The sequence below is a fragment of the Malaclemys terrapin genome, chromosome 3, assembly GCF_027887155.1.
Source record: "Malaclemys terrapin pileata isolate rMalTer1 chromosome 3, rMalTer1.hap1, whole genome shotgun sequence".
Taxonomy (NCBI): Eukaryota; Metazoa; Chordata; order Testudines; family Emydidae; genus Malaclemys; species Malaclemys terrapin.
In genome coordinates, this window is record NC_071507.1 from 71,204,897 (window position 1) to 71,222,880 (window position 17,984).

Below are 17,984 nucleotides of genomic sequence, written 5' to 3' on the forward strand. Positions count from 1 at the left end.
CTGGCCTTGGGTTTAGAGGGCAGGCACATATCTCAAGTGTCTATTTCAACAGATATCACTCATTTTAGTACTAAAATCATCTATATTCTACACAAATTTGGTGTCCCCTCACCTTTATTGCTGAAAACTTTTTACATCAAAATAAAGAATTATGATGCTGAAGCTATAGGAATTATTTACACTAAAGTAAATTGATCCTACAGTATTTTATTTTTTCTGCTTGAATTTTTTTTTGGTCTCCCTCATTCTGGGACATACAATGCATCCCACATTTGAGCCTGAGAAGACTGAAAGGTATGTAGGTGGCAAGGACCACCAAAACAGGGGATTTTAAGTTAAACCAGGATTGTATTTGTGTACAAATACAATTCGACCTAAACAGCAGAAAGATGTCTTCTTAAAATGCATAAAACTAGCACTAGTATTACAAAGAACTATACTGAACAGAAAGTCTAAATAAAAAAAAAAAAAAAAAAAAAAAAGTTTTGAATTTTAACCCCAAAATAAATTTGTGCTACTCTTTACTCATTTTAGCATTGCGCAGCCAAAACAGCTATGGAAGAATGAGTTGAATCCTGTTCTATCCCCTGTATCAACAGAATTATTAATTAAATGTTGATTGCATAGTTAAGTAATTTTGCATGGACCAGAAAAAAATAAAAGCTTGACTCTCAGATGTGATGCAAGGTTGTAAATGCTATCTGCAAATTTTTGAGACAATTAAACATGGAACCTCAAAATGACATAAATGTTAATGTTAAATATTTATTTTAGACTATTTAACCCCTTAAACTATGTTAAAGAGGAAAGAATATTGGTTCACAACATCATGCACCAGATTTTCATAATACAAGTGTTTTTTTTTTCAGAAAGCCAAATTTATCAATACCGTCTTTTCAAATATGTTTATAGAAAATACACAGTACTAAGCATCTCTCACCATGTGATCTTTCAAACCACGGTAACAAGCAAATACTCATTTGAGATTCTCTCTACCTTATTAACTTCCATCTCCTGAGAGGTAAGTTGGTTTTGGGCTTCCTCTAGCTGGTTAGCTATTGAGTTCTTCTCTCTTGTAATTCTCTCTAACCGAGCCTCCAGTGTCGCCACATTCTGAGACAAAACCATCACCTGCAGAAAGAGAAACACTATAGTGAATTAACCAGAAACATTATACAGGGCTAAGTTCTGCAGTCTTTACTCCTTGAAAGCAATAGGAATTTTGCCCAACTAAGTACAGTGGACCCAATGCTGCATTCCTTCACATCAAAACTTGATTTTAAGGCAATAGGAATTTTGAGTGAGCAAGAAATGCAGGCTTTACTTGCATAAGGACTACAGAATGATTAGAACAGCAAAGTTATTATTTTAAAGTGATTCAAGTAAACATCTGAAATATTTTCAGTCAGCCAAACTACTCTACAGGACTTTTCAATGTGCGTAATGATGTTGGAGCATAGAATTTTGCCTACCAGTATCTGTAGAGGAGCAGCACTTATGCCTCTTCCCTGACTATATGAGGTGCTGCTTCCCCAACCCCCCTCAGTTCCTTCACATCAAATGCCCAGAGACTAGACTCTGATGCAGAGGAGATGGAGAATGGGTTATGGAATACATATCTGCATCACATCTCTAAGAACCACAGCTACAGTAAGTAACCATTTTCATTCTTTGAGTAGATGCAGCCATGTTTTCCAGTTAGGTGACTCAAGCAGTTTCCCTAAGGGATGGGAAGGGATGTTCTTTTTGCGGATACAGACTAACACGGCTGCTACTCTGAAACCTAAGGGATGGGACTCACAGCCTATTTAAACAAGGACTGCAGGACCGCCTTCCCAAAGTTTGCATCTGTTCTGGATGCCACGGTAAAGGAGCAATGGTTTGTAAACATATGTATTGACCACCACATGGCAGCCCTGCAAATATCCATTACGCAGATGTCACTTAAGAACACTATTGACTTAGCTTGTGCTCTCATAGAATGAGCTTGCACTCGAAGCTGTTTTGTATGCCGCTTTGATGCAGGAAGTTACCCACTTACAGATCATCTGTAAGGAGACTGCCTATCCCTTCATATGGGGTTTAGTCCTGTCCACATAAAAGGCCAGACATTGTCTGATGTTCAATATGTGCAGATACTGCTCCTCTGGAGATTAATGTGGCTTAGGGAGAAAAAAAAAAAACCCCACAGGTAAGTATACCGCCTGGTTTAAATGAAACTGAGAGACCCCTTTAGACACAAATTTCAGTTGTGGACACAATGTCAGAGAACTGCAAGTAAGGAGGCTCTGCCAGCAAAGCCTGCAACTCTCCTACACTCCTCGCAGATGTTATTGCCATGAGGAATGCAGATTTTTGACATAGGGTGAGGAAAGGGGCAAGATGCCAGAGGCTCGAATGGAGATCCCAAGATAGGTGCTATAACAGTGTTAAGGTCCCACAAGGGAACCAGTTCCCGCACCAGTGGATGGAAACAAAGGATTCCTTTCAACAATCTTACCACCATGGCATTGGAAAACACTGATCTTCCATAAATCGATGAAAGGCTAAGATCACCACTAGATTCGCCCTCAACGAACCAAGCCTAAGACCCAGCGACTGAAGATGCAGTAAATACTTCAAGATGTCTTGTATATTAACTAGTATGGGCTGAACTCCACGGGCCAAAGACCACACTGAAAAATGTTTCCACGTTGCTGAATAGGACATTCCGATAGGGGGCTTTGTAGGACCTGTTGAACAGCTGCTGAATGTTGCTCTTCCTCCTCGTTCAATCACGGAGCAGCAATGCTGTGAGATGTAGGGAGCCGAATGCAGGATGCAGACTGTGGCCATGACTCTATGTAAACAGGTTGGAATGGAGAGGAAGGGATATGGGAAGCTGAATCGACAGCATGAGAATGTCAGAAAACCAGTACTGCCCTCAGCCATGCTCGGGCAGCGAGGATGAGCTTGGCCCAAACCACTTTCAGCTTGAGGGCGAGTTATGGAACAATTGGGATCAGAGGAAAAGCACACAGGAGAGCTGCCTATTAAATCTGTCCTTTTGGAGACCTTGTCCTTCAGAGTGGACTTAAACCTGCCCGGACATCTCTATTGTTCACTGTGGTTACAACTGGGGAATTTGAGGGCAGATGGGAGTAAAAGCCCTCCTACACTGGGACAAAATAGCATTTCTGCATATGCTTTGCAGTAGGTGGTACTGAAGCCGGTATGGTCTAGGGTGCATTGTTGATAGGGAGGACTACTCTCCCAGGAGCAGACAGCTTCAGGATATCCATTAACTTATGAGTCTTCTCCTGCAGAAACTCCACTTGAATGCCCAGGAAGCAGCTGCATTCTGCAAAAGGTCCTGATAGGCCTTAAAATCCTTTGCTACTGGAGGACAGGAAGAGCCAGACACTGCTGCATCATCTGGGGATGAAGAGTAGGAGGTTAACTGGACTGGTGAAGCTGGAAGGGGGCAGCTCCATGGATTCCGCACAGGGAAGGCTCACTGGTAACTGAACCTGCAGTAGGTCAATAGTTCCCACCACTGATCTGCCCGGTGATCTCACCTTAGAGTGAGCTGAGAAGTGCAACCTCTGTGATTGAGCAGTGTCCCACGGATTCCATGGAGGTCACTGATAAGGATAGGGCATTGGTGGCCAGGGGCCCCAGCTGTGACTGTGAGATGAATGCCAATCATCCCCTGGTAATGCTCCATAAACAGTCCCTGATGTGAGTCGTGTGATGGAGAGCAGAAGAAGGAAGATCCCGACCTCAACACTGAGGAGCTTCGGGATTCTGGGGATAAAGGTGCAGCCACTCCTGAGGCGCAAGTAACCAGTCTGACTCATCCATAACCCAGAATGAGCCAGGGACCAGCACCGATGATAAAAGTGGTACTGTTGGCACCAAGTACACTGGCGGTGTCAACCCCAAAGTCATCAGTGGTGCTGAAGCAGCAGGTGGTGCTGAATTTGAGCTGCCACATTGACGTTCTTTCCCGGGCATCTGGCTAGTGGGTCTTGCCCACATGCTCAGGGTCTAACTGATTGCAATATTTGGAGTCAGGAAGAAATTTCCCCGAGTCAGATTGGCAAAGACGCTGAAGGTTTTTCGCCTACCTCTGCAGCATGGGGCACGGGTCACTTGCAGGTTTAAATTAGTATAAATGATGAATTCTCAGTAACTCAAAGTCTTTAAATCATGATTTGAGGACTTCAGTAACTCAGCCACAGATTATGGGTCTACTACAGGAGTGGTTGGGTGAGGTTCTGTGGCCTGAAATGTGCAGGTCAGACTAGATGATCAGGATGGTCCCTTCTGACAAAGTCTAGGAGTCTATCGGTGGTGCTGATTGCAGCAGTGCCAAGGAGTTTCCCCAGGGCAAGGTCCCTCGCACCGAGCCCAGTACCAGCCTTGCTTCCGCAAACCGTGGAAGGGGAATATCAGAGTGTAGTGCCAACGGACCTATGGGTTCAGCAGCCCATTCACCCAATGGGGCTGTAAATGATGCAGCCCTGGCAAAGTCCTGGACCGAAGGACTGTAGCCACCTGGTATGCCACTGACAGAAATAAGTCAACGTTGGCATCACCTTCATCAGTACCAGACTCAACAAACACCCTGAAGCCAGAACCAGAGTCAACGGCGCAGAGCTCTAACCTCCCTATTCTGTACTGGGTAATGGTTAGAGGCACCCACATGAACCCTGTGCCAGTCTAAAGTCTTCCTGGGGTAGGAGGAAGAGTACCCACAAGACCTGGAGTGGTCTTGTGTGACCTTTTTCTCAGCACACTAGATGGGAAATGTTCTTCCATCTCTTTGGAGAGGTGCACATTCCAGAGTGCAAAGCAGCAGCACTCTAGGAACCTGAGGGGAACCTGCAATCAGTGAGGGCCCCAGTGCTATAGTAGGCCTCATGGCCTATTCAAGCAGGTGCTGCTTTAGACAAGGGTCCCTAGCCACCCGAGTCCATTTCAAGAACAATCTACAGATTGAACACTGTTCCTCAACATAAGCCTCATGCAAGCACAGCAAGCATTGCATGTGGGGATTGCTCCCCTCACATGACAGACAATATTTAAACCCCTGTGAGGGCATCATAGAGGAATACTTATCTAAATACAACTAAAACCAGTCTAACTAATACCAAGGGTACTAACTACATACAACAAGAAAAAACCCACCCACCCACACACTAAACTGGTGAGAGATTGTGAGGTTAAGATCACCTAGTTCTCCAACTCCAGCCATGGGCAGTCAGATGGAACTGAGGGGGCTCAGGGTGGCACCACCTCATGTAGACAGGGGAAGGTCTATAGCCATGAGGCAGAATGCCGCCCCTGTACAGTACTTCTAGGCAAAATTCACCAGCTCTGATGCGCTGGGCACACGCACACACAAGTGGAATACATGGCTGCATCTTCTCAAAGCAGCAGCAACAGTTTCTCTATTCCTGCAGCCTAGATAACATCTACTTACCTATCACTTACTTAGACTCTGATTTTGACTAACTGGTAGCAAGGAGAACTATCTTATGCCGAGAGAGAAAAACAGTTACAGAAACTCACCTGTGACTATAGATTTACTTAAATTAATTCCTAAACTGAGGCAAAAATCTCACCACTATAACTAAAAGCAAATGCAGTGTAGCAGTAAACAAAAGCCAACTCAGTATGTTCAAAAATTACAATTTCATTTTTTCAAACAATATAGTTGAGTTAATATTTTGCTGAATGATTTAAAAAAAAAACATTGTAACAATAAAACAAAGCTGTTAGCCCTTGAGCTGTTTAGCCCTGAAGCTGCCTAATGTAAGTGGAAATAATAGGGCCTGACAGTTCTAGGTTAACGTTATAGGAAGTCAAAAGCTGGACCTAGAAGGTTATGTATTCACAACTACACTTCAGCCATTATATATCTACCTGATTTATGGACCCATGCCAGATTGTTCCTCTAACAAATCACTTGTTAGGGAACTAATACAACAAATTCAAGAAAAGATCAATTTAATGCATAGTACAAATAAAGTATTTTCCTGGTACTTAATTTCTATTTTTCAAAAGAAATCTTCCATTTCAGTTATCACTAGTACATGTATAATCATAATTTTTCTACGAAGACACCCAGCAACTAACCCTAATTACCAACTATAAAAATCACAGTATTATTAGCATATTGTTTTAGGCATGCATGGCACGTCAAAACGATATTAGAAGACTGCAAGTCCTCAAAGCAGGGATCAGTCTAAATAAGACAATATAGAGCATCATGAGAAGCTAAGCTTCAATAATAGTGAAAATTATGAAGTGCTTGTTTATAAGGCGATATTTATGTTGGAGTGCATACAGTGCTGATGTGGGGAGGAAACGAGGGACAAATATACCTGGGCCTTGAGCTCAGTGGGGCTCCCAAAACATCTGTAACTGGGATGAAATGGAAGAAGGTGAGGCCCCAGAGGACATGATATACCAGGACCCAAAATTTCTCTTGACAGTCTTGAGTGTATACTCTGTGGTTCTAAAGTACAGCCATAATTACACAGTGAAATCTAATATGTACTTTTTGCAAAAGATAAACCTCTGTCTTAAATAATCACTTCAATGCTGAGTCAGAAATAAGTTTCTGTTTACTCTGTTTACAAATCCATACAGTAGTTTTACTGTATCTAGCTTATTGATAGAAAAACATTGCATGTTCCTTAGCCACATACAGATTGAGAAAAAAAAAAATTACTAGTGTTACCGTTGATGCCAAGTCCTCTCTTTCTTTCTTCATTTCTTCTCGCAGGGCTTCTTTTTCACCGGCCCTCTTATCTAGTTGGGCAATTAGCTCCCTTTCAAGGCGATCTTTCTGTCTTTCCATCTCACTTTTCAGCTGTTCACACTGGACTAGAGCCTTTGGAAATATGAAATTTAGAATGCATTCCATTATTTAGATGTAGGACAGGAAATAAACATTCCTCCAAAATGAGGCATTAAGTAGAACAAGCCTGACATTCTAGTCTAATGCTTTCAGAAGAACTAATTGGCTATTAAAACAAAGGATCATGGCTGTGTAAAGATGCCTCTGCGTGTGTACTGGCATACAAAAAAATAAAACAGGATTTACAAAATGAGATCATGTATACACACACACGCACACACACACACACACGCACGCACACACACGCACTTTATCTTTAAAAGACTACATGTCCAAGGACAACTTGGTTGTCCAACAATAAAATAGTCATTTCACTTGTGTTTAGAACCTATAATAAAGTTGATGGGATTTTCCAGAGTAATTTGTGTTTTATAGATGTCTGTCCCTCTCTCAAAAGTCTGTTTCTGATAGGACCTGTGCTTAAGAATTCTGTGTGCATTTCACCCAAGATTATCAAGGAAAACCTTCTGTCAATGTTTGGTTCCTTGTAGACACCAATGAACTGTAGCGGCATTCCATACTTCATAACAGGAAAGTTCATTACAGTGGTCTACTCTCTTACTAAAGTGAAGTATTAGGTGCAAAAGGCTGAGTAGAGCCACAGAAGCAATTTGGCAAAGTAGAGGGCTGAAAGGGCAAATTATTCTTCTGATGTTCAGATTTCTCATAAATGATGCTGAGGAAGGAGGCCATTTATTGAAATTCCAGCTTCAGGATGTATATGCTGATTAAAATATTGGGCTAACTGACTAAAGTGCAAGTCATAAGTGGGTGGCAAGTAAAAATGGTTACTCACCTTCTCGTAACTGTTGTTCTTCGAGAGGTGTTGTTCATGTCCATTCCAATCAGGTGTATGCGCGCACACGTGCATGTTGGCCGGAAGTTTTTTCCCTTAGCAGCATCTGTCGGGTGAGCTTGGGTGCCCCCTAGAGTCCCGCCCTCGTGGCGCCTAATATATAGCCCTGCCAATCCGCCACCCCTTCAGTTCCTTCTTGCTGGCTACTCTGACAGAAGGGTAGGAGGGTGGGTATTAGAATGGACATGAACAACACATCTTGAAGAACAACAGTTACGAGAGGGTGAGTAAGCGTTTTTTTTTTCTTCTTTGAGTGCTTGTTCATGTCGATTCCAATCGGGTTAGTCCCAAGCAAATTTTAGGAGGTGGGGTTGGAGCTGACCACTGACTGGAGCACTGCCCTACCAAAGGCCACATCATCTCTGACCTGCCTAGTGATTGCATAGCGTGCAGCGAAAGTCTGTATCGATCACATTGCCACCCTGCAGATTTCCTGTGTGGGGACCTGAGCCAGGAAAGCTGTTGATGAAGCTTGTGCTCTTGTAGAGTGCGCCATTATCGGGGGCGCTGGGATTCCTGCTAGATTGTAGCACTCTGCAATGCAGGCCACAATCCATGATGAAATGCGCTGAGTTGAAACAGGTTGTCCCTTCATCCTGTCTGCTACTGCGACGAAGAGTTGTACCGACTTTCTGAACGGCTTGGTCCTTTCTATGTAGAAGGCCAGTGCTCTGTGGACATCAAGAGTGTGGAGTCTCTGCTCCCTACCACTTGCATAAAGCTTAGGGTAGAAAACTGGAAGGAAAATGTCCTGGTTGAGGTGGAACTACGACACAACCTTGGGGAGGAAGGCCAGATGCGGCCTGAGCTGAACCTTTTCCTTAAAAAACAAGGTGTAGGGCGGCTCGGACATTAGGAACCTGAGCTCAGACACCCTGCGGGCAGAGGTGATAGCCACCAGGAACGCAACCTTGTACGAGAGGTAGAGCAGGGAGCATGTTGCTAGAGGCTCAAAAGGGATGTCTCATGAGCCTACCGAGGACCAGGTTAAGATCCCAAGCACGAACCGGTTGGCGGACATGCGGGTACAACCTATCAAGGCCCTTCAAGAAACGACTGACCAGGGGGTTAGCGAAAACTGGGTGGCCCTGTACCCCTGGATGGAAAGCCGAGATGGCGGCCAGGTGTACTCTTATGGAGGACAAGGAGAGGTCTTCCTGCTTGAGGTGTAAAAGATAATCCAAAATCTGAGGCACTGAGGATAACGCCGGGGAGAAGTCGTGCTGAGCTGACCAGATTGAAAAATCTCTTCCACTTTGCGAGGTAAGTGGCCTTAGTGGAGGGTTTCCTACTGCCCAAGAGAACCTGTCTGACTCGTTCTGAACATGAGATCTCAAACAGATTTAGCCATGGAGCCTCCAGGGCATAAGATGTAGCGACTGCAAGTTTGGATGTTGGAGCCACCCATGATCCTGCATGAGAAGGTCTGGGAAGAGCGGCAGGGTAATCGGGGGGCTCATGGACATGTCCAGGAGAGACGTGTACCAATGCTGGCAGGGCCATGCTGGAATTATGAGAATGACCGAAGCCGGGTCTCTGCGGATCTTGAGCAGGACTCTGTGGGCGAGCGGTATGGGTGGGAAGTCATACAGAAGCGCCCCCCCCAAATGGAGGAGGAACGCGTCCGCTGTGGAGCCCGGACTGTGATTCTGGAAGGAGCAGAACTGCTGACACTTCCTGTTGTGTCGCGTGACGAAGAGGTCGATCAGGGGACAGCCCATCTCCGGAAGAGCGATGTGACGTCCAAGCGAAGGGACCACTCGTGGCTGAGAAAAGACCTGCTGAGGAGGTCCGCCAGCTCGTTCTGGAAGGTACAACGCTTGCAGATCGACTGAGTGTTCTATACAAAAGTCCCGTAACCTAAGGGCTTCCTGGCACAGGGGAGAGGAGTGTGCACCCCCGTTTGTTGATATAGAAAATCGCGGACGTATTGTCCTTCATGACTGATACACAGACCCGCTAGATATGGGCGGAATGACTGACACGCTAGGCATACCGCCCTGAGCTCTCTGACATTGATGTGAAGACAGATATCCATCTGCGACCAGAGGCCCAGAGTCCTGTGGACCCCCAAATGAGCTCTTCACCCCAAATCTGATGTGTCTGTTATTAGCGTCAGGGATGGCTGTGGGGCGGAGAAGGAGACTCCCGAGCACGCCTGCTGAGCGTCTGTCCACCACAGGAGCAAGTTGAGGATGGGGCGATGCAGGGTCACGATCCTGTCCAAGCTGTCCCTGGCAGGCCTATACACTGATGCAAGCCATGACTGTAGCGGTCTCAGCCTGAGTCTGGCATGCCAAACCACATACGTACAGACCGCCATATGGTCGAGCAGTTTGAGACAATTTCTCACGGTGATGGTGGGGAACTTCCTGAGTCTCTGGATCATGGCGTCGAGGGCCTGGAATCTCATCTCCGGGAGGAATGCCCTGGCTTGAGTTGAGTCCAGGACCGGCCCTATGAACTCTAACCTCTGGACAGGGGACATAGTCAATTTCGCCTCGTTCAGTAGGAGGCCCAAATTCTCAAAGGCGGCTCTGATTAATTTCACCTGATCTTCCACCTGAGCCCTGGATCGGCCTTTGATCAGCCAATCATTGAGGTATGGGAACAACTGTACCTGATGTCTCCACAGGAAGGCGGTGACGACTGCCATGCACTTGGTGAATACTTGAGGTGCTGCTGATAGGCCGAACAGAAGAACAGTAAATTGGTAATGGGAACCGTTTGAAGGCACCAGTGCCGAAGGTACCTGCATCGAGGTCGATGTAGACAACAGTGCAGGCATGGGAGACTGGTGCCTAAGTTGGAGTCGGGCACGGTGCCGGAGTTGACGACGGTGCCGGCAGGAAGGGCGTCGAGACTGTAGGTGCTGAGTGCACTGCAGAAGGCAGCACAAAAGTGGCGGAGGTGACTGAAGACGTCGCTGAGCGTGGGCCCTGGGTTCCTCCTTGGTCCTGGTGGTAAGCCCAGGGAGTCCAGAAGGGCCACTGAGGCGGGTTCTGCCAGTGCAGAGACAACACCTGCTGCTCCCTTCTATCTCTGCCTGACCTCGCTCTATGGCTCCTGCTCCTACTTGAGCAGTAGGAGTCAGGCTCCGACTCCAAGGTCTCAGACACTGAAGACCATGGAGGAGCTGATTCTTGGTGCCTCGAACATCGAGAGCTCGGGAAGGCTCTCTATCAGAGCGTGTGAGTGCCGATGGACAAGGCGAAGGATAGTGCCTCGACATTATAACCGGCTTTCCTTTCAAATGCACTGGAGAGTGGGGCTCCGTCGGTGCCGAGGGTTCCTCCCTGGCAGGCGAGAATGGTGCCGTCAGGTGGAGGAGATCTTTGGCAGCTTGATATGCTTCTGATGGGAGCTGAAGTTGCCGCGTAGGCGCCGGGGATCGAGGTGGGGCCGGACTTGACTGCCTCACCTGGGCAGGAATCGACACAGTCCCGGAAGGAGATGCCAAGGAGTGGCCAGCCTGGGGTCGCACTTCTCGAGGCTTAGCTGGAGAAGAGCAGTCGTCCGGCTTTCTCTTCTTTGGGACACCTGTGAATGGGAGTGGTGCCTACTGTCAGATGGGCCTGAGAGGAGCCATGGCGGTGCCGGGCGTCTCTGGTGTCCTTCTTCGTCGCCGAAGATGTGGACGGTGCTGGGGCGCTCTGCAGATGACGCTGACAGAATCAGGTCTCTTGAGCCCAGGTCGGATTGGGGGGCGCAAGGCAGCCTCCTTGAGTCTCACCTTCAGCCGCTGTTCCTGTTCTTTAAGTGTTCTCGGGCGGAACTCATGGCAGATCTTACAGCAATCTTTCTGATGGGTCTCCCCCAGGCACCTGAGACACGACGAGTGTGGGTCGCTCTTAGGATGCGCTTGGCGCAAACCACACAGTTCTTAAATCCTGGGGACTACTGCATGCCCTGGCGCCGGGCCGGGGGGAATCCCCAACAAATATACTATACTAAACTTTAACTAACTATATACACAGAAAAAAACAAAGAACTTGCTCAGCTCTAAATCTCAAGAATCAGAAACTTCTTTCTCTACAGCTTTTTCACCATTTGAGCAAGACAGGGACATAGAAGCAAAATAAAAATACAACCTTACAAAAGGGACTAAAATATGTTGCAAGAAGAAATTTGTACTTGACAAATCCCCTGCTTCCCTTAATCAGATTAGTAGCTCACTTCAATTCTATGTTTAAAATCCATCTCTCAGGTTTGCTTCAACCTAGAAAGATTATCTTTGCCCTGTTAAGAATAAATAAAACTAACAGGGCAAGAGGCCATAAGCAACAGAAATGCTAAATGTTTCCAAAGACTGAGAACCTAACACCTGTATCTTTCTCAAATTGACAGTTACCTTAATACTTAAAACCTGCATTCAAAAATAAAACAATGTAAAACTTTAGAGCATGCAAGTCCACTCAGTCCTACTTCTTGTTCAGCCAATCGCTCAGACAAACAAGCTTGTTTATATTGGAAGGAGATAATGCTGTCCGCTTCTTGTTTACGTCACCTGAAAGTGAGAACAGGTGTTCTCATGGCACTGTTGTAACCAGCATCACAAGATGTTTACATGCCAGATGCGCTAAAGATTCACATGTCCCTTGATGCTTTAACCACCGTTCCAGGCGATGGGTCTATGCTGATGATGGGTTCTGCTCTATAACAATCCAAAGCAGTGCTGACCGATGCATACTCATTTTCATTATTTGAGTCAGATTCCACCAGCAGAAGGTTGGTTTTCTTTTTTGGTGATTTGGATTCTGTAGTTTCCACATCGGAGTGTTGCTCTTTTAAGACTTCTGAAAGCATGCTCCACGCCTCGGCCCCCTCAGATTTTGGAAGGCACTTCAGATTCTTAAACCTTGGGTTGAGTGCTGTAGCTATCTTTAGAAATCTCACATTGGTACCTTGTTTGCATTTTGTCAGATCTGCACTGAAAGTGTTCTTAAAATGAACAAGATGTGCTGGGTCATCATTCGAGACTGCTATAACATGACATATATGACAGAATGCAGGTAAAACAGAGCAGGGGACATACAGTTCTCCCCCACGGAGTTCAGTCACAACTTTAATTAAATGCATTATTTTTTTAAACGAGCGTCATCAGCATGTCCTCTGGAATAGTGGCCAAAGCATAGAAGGGGCATATGAATGTTTAGCATATCTGGCACATAAATACCTTTCAATGCCGGCTACAAAAGTGCCATGCAAACGTCTGTTCTCACTTTCTGATGACATTGTAAATAAGAGGGCAGTATTATCTCCTATAAATGTAAACAAGAAGTAGGACTGAGTGGACTTGTAGGTGCTGAAGTTTTACATTGTTTGGTTTTGAGTGCAGTTATAACAAAAAGAAATCTACATTTGTAAATTGCACTTTCGCGACAAAGACTGCACTGCAGTACTTGTATGAGGAATTGAAAAATACTATTTCTTTTATAATTTTTACAGTGAAAATATAATATAAACTTTGATTTAAATTATAAACACAGAATACAATATATGAAAATGTAGAAAAAATGTTCAAAATATTTAATAAATTTCAATTGGTATTCTATTGTTTAACAGTGTGATTAAAACTGACTAATTTTTTTAATCCCAATTAATTTTTAAGTTAATCGCATGAGTTAACTGCAATTAATCGACAGCCTAACCAAAATAGTCCCTACTTCTGACCTATGTTAAATTGAATATGATCTGGTGGAGAATATCTTCTGTATTTCTTATAATAAAATAAAAAGCAAATTTTCAGACAGAAAATAAAACCAAAGAAAAAGTGACTTTTGTCATTTTATATATGGCTTGAACAAAAACAATGTTCTGCGCTCTCTTTGCCAGAAGCAGGTGACTAACATACATCAGTGGTTCTCAAACTTATTTGATCGGGCCCCCCTTCTTTGTGCCTGTAGTCATTCATCCCCTTTTCTCCCCCCTCCCCCCACGTACATATGCCGCCACCGAGCTCTGATGGCAGAGTGGAGAAGGTGCCCAGCTCTGAAGACAGTGCCATGCCACCAGCAGCACAGAAGTACGGGTGGCAATGTGAAAAGTGATATTCATTAATATCACTTTTCACAGCAGACTTAGCACCCCATTACCACCCTTACTTCTGTGCTGCTGCTGCCACCCCAGGGCTGACAGTTGGAACCCTGCCACCACTAGGTGAGGGATTGGGGGTGAGGTGGAAGGAGAGCCGGAGCCCCAGCTGCCTCCTGGTGAAGGAGGGGGTGGGAGGAGAGTGCAGGTGGCGGGGCTCCAGCTGTCCCCTTTATCCCCACCTTCTGGGTGTGCATGACCCTTCCTTATGAGCATCAGTTGCCTGGGGCTGACAGCCAGAGCTCTTAAAACACACAGCTCATGCCTCCCTTGACGCATTCCTGCGTCTCCCTTGGGAGGCCCACTCCATAATTTGAGAACCACTGACATGCAATTGCAACTCTGAGAATAAAATATCACAGATGATATTGTAGATGCACAAATAAGGACACCAATAATCCATGTAAAATTTTAATTCTGTGAGCAGGGAACAAAACTGAAAAACAGTTTAGGTCTCTAGTAGGGTATTACACATACTGATGAATGACTGTCACTGATTCCTGCTACACATGTATTTACAACTTTGAAAATCTGATACTAAGGTATTTAGGCACCTAAAGATGCAGATACCCACCTAGTGGAATTTTCAAAAGCACCCTGGGCCTAACTCCATCTTCAGGCACGTAGATACCGTTAGAAGTCTGACTCCTGGTCACTAACAGTTAATGTTGTTAGTTAATGAGGGCTTTATTTCTTTAAATATCTCTATACCTCTCTCATCATCATTTCCCCCTTATTAACTCTGAAACTAGTTTTATGGTAATATTCTTTTTTTAAGAACACATGCACTTTTATAGTGTCCCATAAATAATACAGCAACTGATACCCAGTGGGAGCATTATGTTAATCTTGTTCTTCCTTAATAACAAAGTCATTTAATTAAAATGTTCTGATTTAGTAGTAATTCACTAATTACACAGTAGATGGCACTACATATCAAGATAATAATTTAATCTACATCAATTGAAGCTGACACCTATACAAAGTAATTAGTTTTAATATAAGCACTAGATCAGAAATTTGATTTTACCATAAACATTTTATACCGCCCAAAAAAGCGTAATACATACATCACATTTATATATCATTTTACATCTTCACACAGTTATATGCATTTTAAACAATTAATGCCCACAAACACAAGGTCTCAGAACCTGGGCTCCAGACCAAGCATCTATACTGCAATTTTTTAGTGCTGCAGCCTGATTTCCATGAGCCCAAGTCAGCTGACCCAGGCCAGTCACAGGTATGTTATTCCACTGTAGACATACCCAGAGAGATTCAGTTATTTGCCTGAGGCCACAATGCATATCAGTCTAAGAACCTGAATTAGAACTAAAATAGTCAAGTTCTGTGTTCAGATCACTAAGAAGGTTTCCTCTCCAGAATCATGCTACTTCTCTTAAACAGTCTTATGAAGACCAACACAATATCAAACATTTTAAATGAGCCTTTATTTCAAGACAGCTACGTGATCTGGGTATGAAATAGTGTTTTACGGCCTGGAGGGCTTATTGTCTTGTTAATGTGGAAACAAATCTAATTAGCACTTAAGACAGTTAAGAATACTGAAGAACTATACCATCCTCTTACTAAATTTACCTTCATTTTTTCTAAATTGGCTTCTTCAGTCATTTGCACAGCTTGTTTTACTTGTTCATAAGCACTAGATTCCCTTTGCTGCATCTCACTCAGGTTCCTTCTTACTGAAACAAGTGCACCCATTAAGTCATCTCTTTCTCTGCATCAGCAAAAAAAAAAAAAAAAAAATACAGAGACAAGAAACATAAAACATTAATGAAAACAGCAGGGTCATAAGTAAAGTAAGACAAAAATCTGCATTAATATGTATTAAGTTTTAAAGACAGAGTAGCGCCAGCTCACCCCATACTAAAGTATAATGTGTAGGATGACCTCCTGCCCTTAAAAGCAGTGGGTTGTTAGTGAAGCTGCCAATAATGATGGCAGGGTTCATGTCAGGAATTTATCCAAGCTAAATAGTACAAGTATGACCTTGTTTAAAAAAAAAAATATATATATATATATATATATATATATATATATATATATATATTACACACACACACACACACACACACACATACATACATACAAGGTCAATGACAAGCTTCAGAAAAAACATAGGGCAAGGCAAAATGGGACAATTCTGACAATAATGAATAATTAAGAATACATTTTTCTGCATTATATTTAAAGGAAAATTGCACTGAATCATATTAGTATCTGAGATAGCTAATATATATCTAAAGCCATTTGTATTCTGCAGCAAACTGGACCTAAATTCTGCTACAAGATTTCTGGATTCTGCATCACCATCACTTCTTTATTTAAAGTAATAAATATAGGTTATCTCCATATTTTCAGTTTTTGATATGCATAAGAGTTTTATATTGCTAATATATAGAAGTTGTCTTAGGTGCAGCTACAAGTTTTGGCAGCTGGCTCTTCTGACACCTTGGAAGGTTAGGAGGCAGTTTGGATTGTGGCATAATCATAGTAGCAAATAGTGATCTTTTCAAAAGGTGCCTAAGAGAGTTAGGTGCTCAAATTTCACTGATTTTTTTCAGTGAGATTTAGGCACTTAAGCTTCCTTCAGTTCCTTAAAATCCTAGCCTAAATATTTCTGCTGAAATATTTCTGCAAAACAGTGCAACAGTCAATTTTGTTGGATAAGATTTCAAAGGAATGAGGCCGATTTATACCACCTAAGAATCTGGTCCTCTAAGTTTCAGATCTAACAACCCATTGAGATGCATGGATCAGCCCACATGTCTTGTTTCAAGCTATTCACAAACTCAGGAAGACAATAATGTTTGTCAAACATAATTCTGCTTATGTTTCCCAGATTGATGGAGGGAAGGAAAGGAGATTTTGATAGATGACTGGTTAGCTACCTGAGTTCCAGTTTGAACAAGTATTTTGTGGTATTATAAATGATATGTTAGAGTGCCTAGCATCTTGTATAGATTTTTTATTATTTAAACCTAATTAAAGAAAGAGGAACAGTTGCAATTGTTCTTTTAAAGACTGCCACAAAAATGTTGCCTTCTTTTTACCCACATATGGAATTACTTCCTTAAAAGTACACTAGTTTGAGGCACAGAAAGCAAAATATTAAGTCCTGGACCAGACACAGGTTAAAGGTACAAACCAGCAAAAAGCAGACCTGAAATAATATTCACACAGACAAGACAAAAAAAAAAATGGCATGCAAATACTTTGTTTTTTGTAGCTCAACTTTTCTACAGCTCCCAAAGATTCATGTAAACAGATCAAAAAGAATTGTTGCATGGAGTATTAAAACAACACCTGAAGGAACCCTGTCTGCAGGTATAGTACATCATAGTTACAAAATACCATTGAAATCCAAGGCAAAACTCCTAGGGACTTCTGTAGGGTCAGAATTTGACCCCATATTTGCCACTGATTTTTAAGCAGAATTCCCAACAGAATTTTCCTACAGCACTACAACCTGAACACAGACGGGGGAAAAAAAAAAAAAAACAACCACCACACAATTTTTGGGAAACACTGTATTCTTGTGTTAAATGTTTAAAAAAAAAAAAAAGAAAAGAAAAAGAAAAAGAAAAAACACTAGTAAAATTAGCATTCCCCTATTAGAAGCTATCGAGCTTTTAATTACAACACAAATGTCCATGAACCTACTTTGTTAACCTTTCAATGGTCTGCATGTGGACATTGGAATGAGTCTGAGAAAGAACAGCCTCGTGTTGTGCGCATTTCAGACAAAGACCACCAACCCGGTTGGAATTACTTGTTGCAATAAGTGAATCTTGGTGCTTTAATCTTCCTTTTAAATCTTCACAATTCTTCTCAGATTCAGATAAATCTTTTCTGGAATTAAGAGAAAAATATTGTTATAAGCAATAAACAAATGTTTCTACATTTATTTTAATAACTAGAAAGCTGTTTTAACTAGAGGGACAAGGTGCATAGCCCATCAACAGTAAGGACATCCCAACATGCGAAGGGGGACCCAGTCAATCTGCGCGCACTTGCATTGAAGGCCAGTGACTATATGCTATTCTGCATTCTCCCCTGTAGCGCGGTCATCACCTCCTTGCCTGTGCCTGACCCCTAGAA

The 17,984-nt window shown here is 43.3% G+C and overlaps 1 protein-coding gene across 8 annotated transcripts in view; it reads right to left on the reverse strand.

Annotated features, from left to right (window-relative positions):
• SDCCAG8 (SHH signaling and ciliogenesis regulator SDCCAG8) overlaps positions 1-17,984 on the reverse strand; it is a 154,724-nt gene that overhangs the window by 110,321 nt on the left and 26,419 nt on the right. For all 8 annotated transcript variants that reach the window (XM_054024248.1, XM_054024253.1, XM_054024250.1 and 5 more), the window contains exons 8-11: positions 17,547-17,735; positions 15,462-15,600; positions 6,731-6,883; positions 997-1,131 (exon numbers count right to left, since the gene is read on the reverse strand). In XM_054024248.1, the coding sequence (XP_053880223.1) occupies positions 997-1,131; positions 6,731-6,883; positions 15,462-15,600; positions 17,547-17,735 (616 nt within the window). The remainder of the gene's footprint in view (positions 1-996; positions 1,132-6,730; positions 6,884-15,461; positions 15,601-17,546; positions 17,736-17,984) is intronic.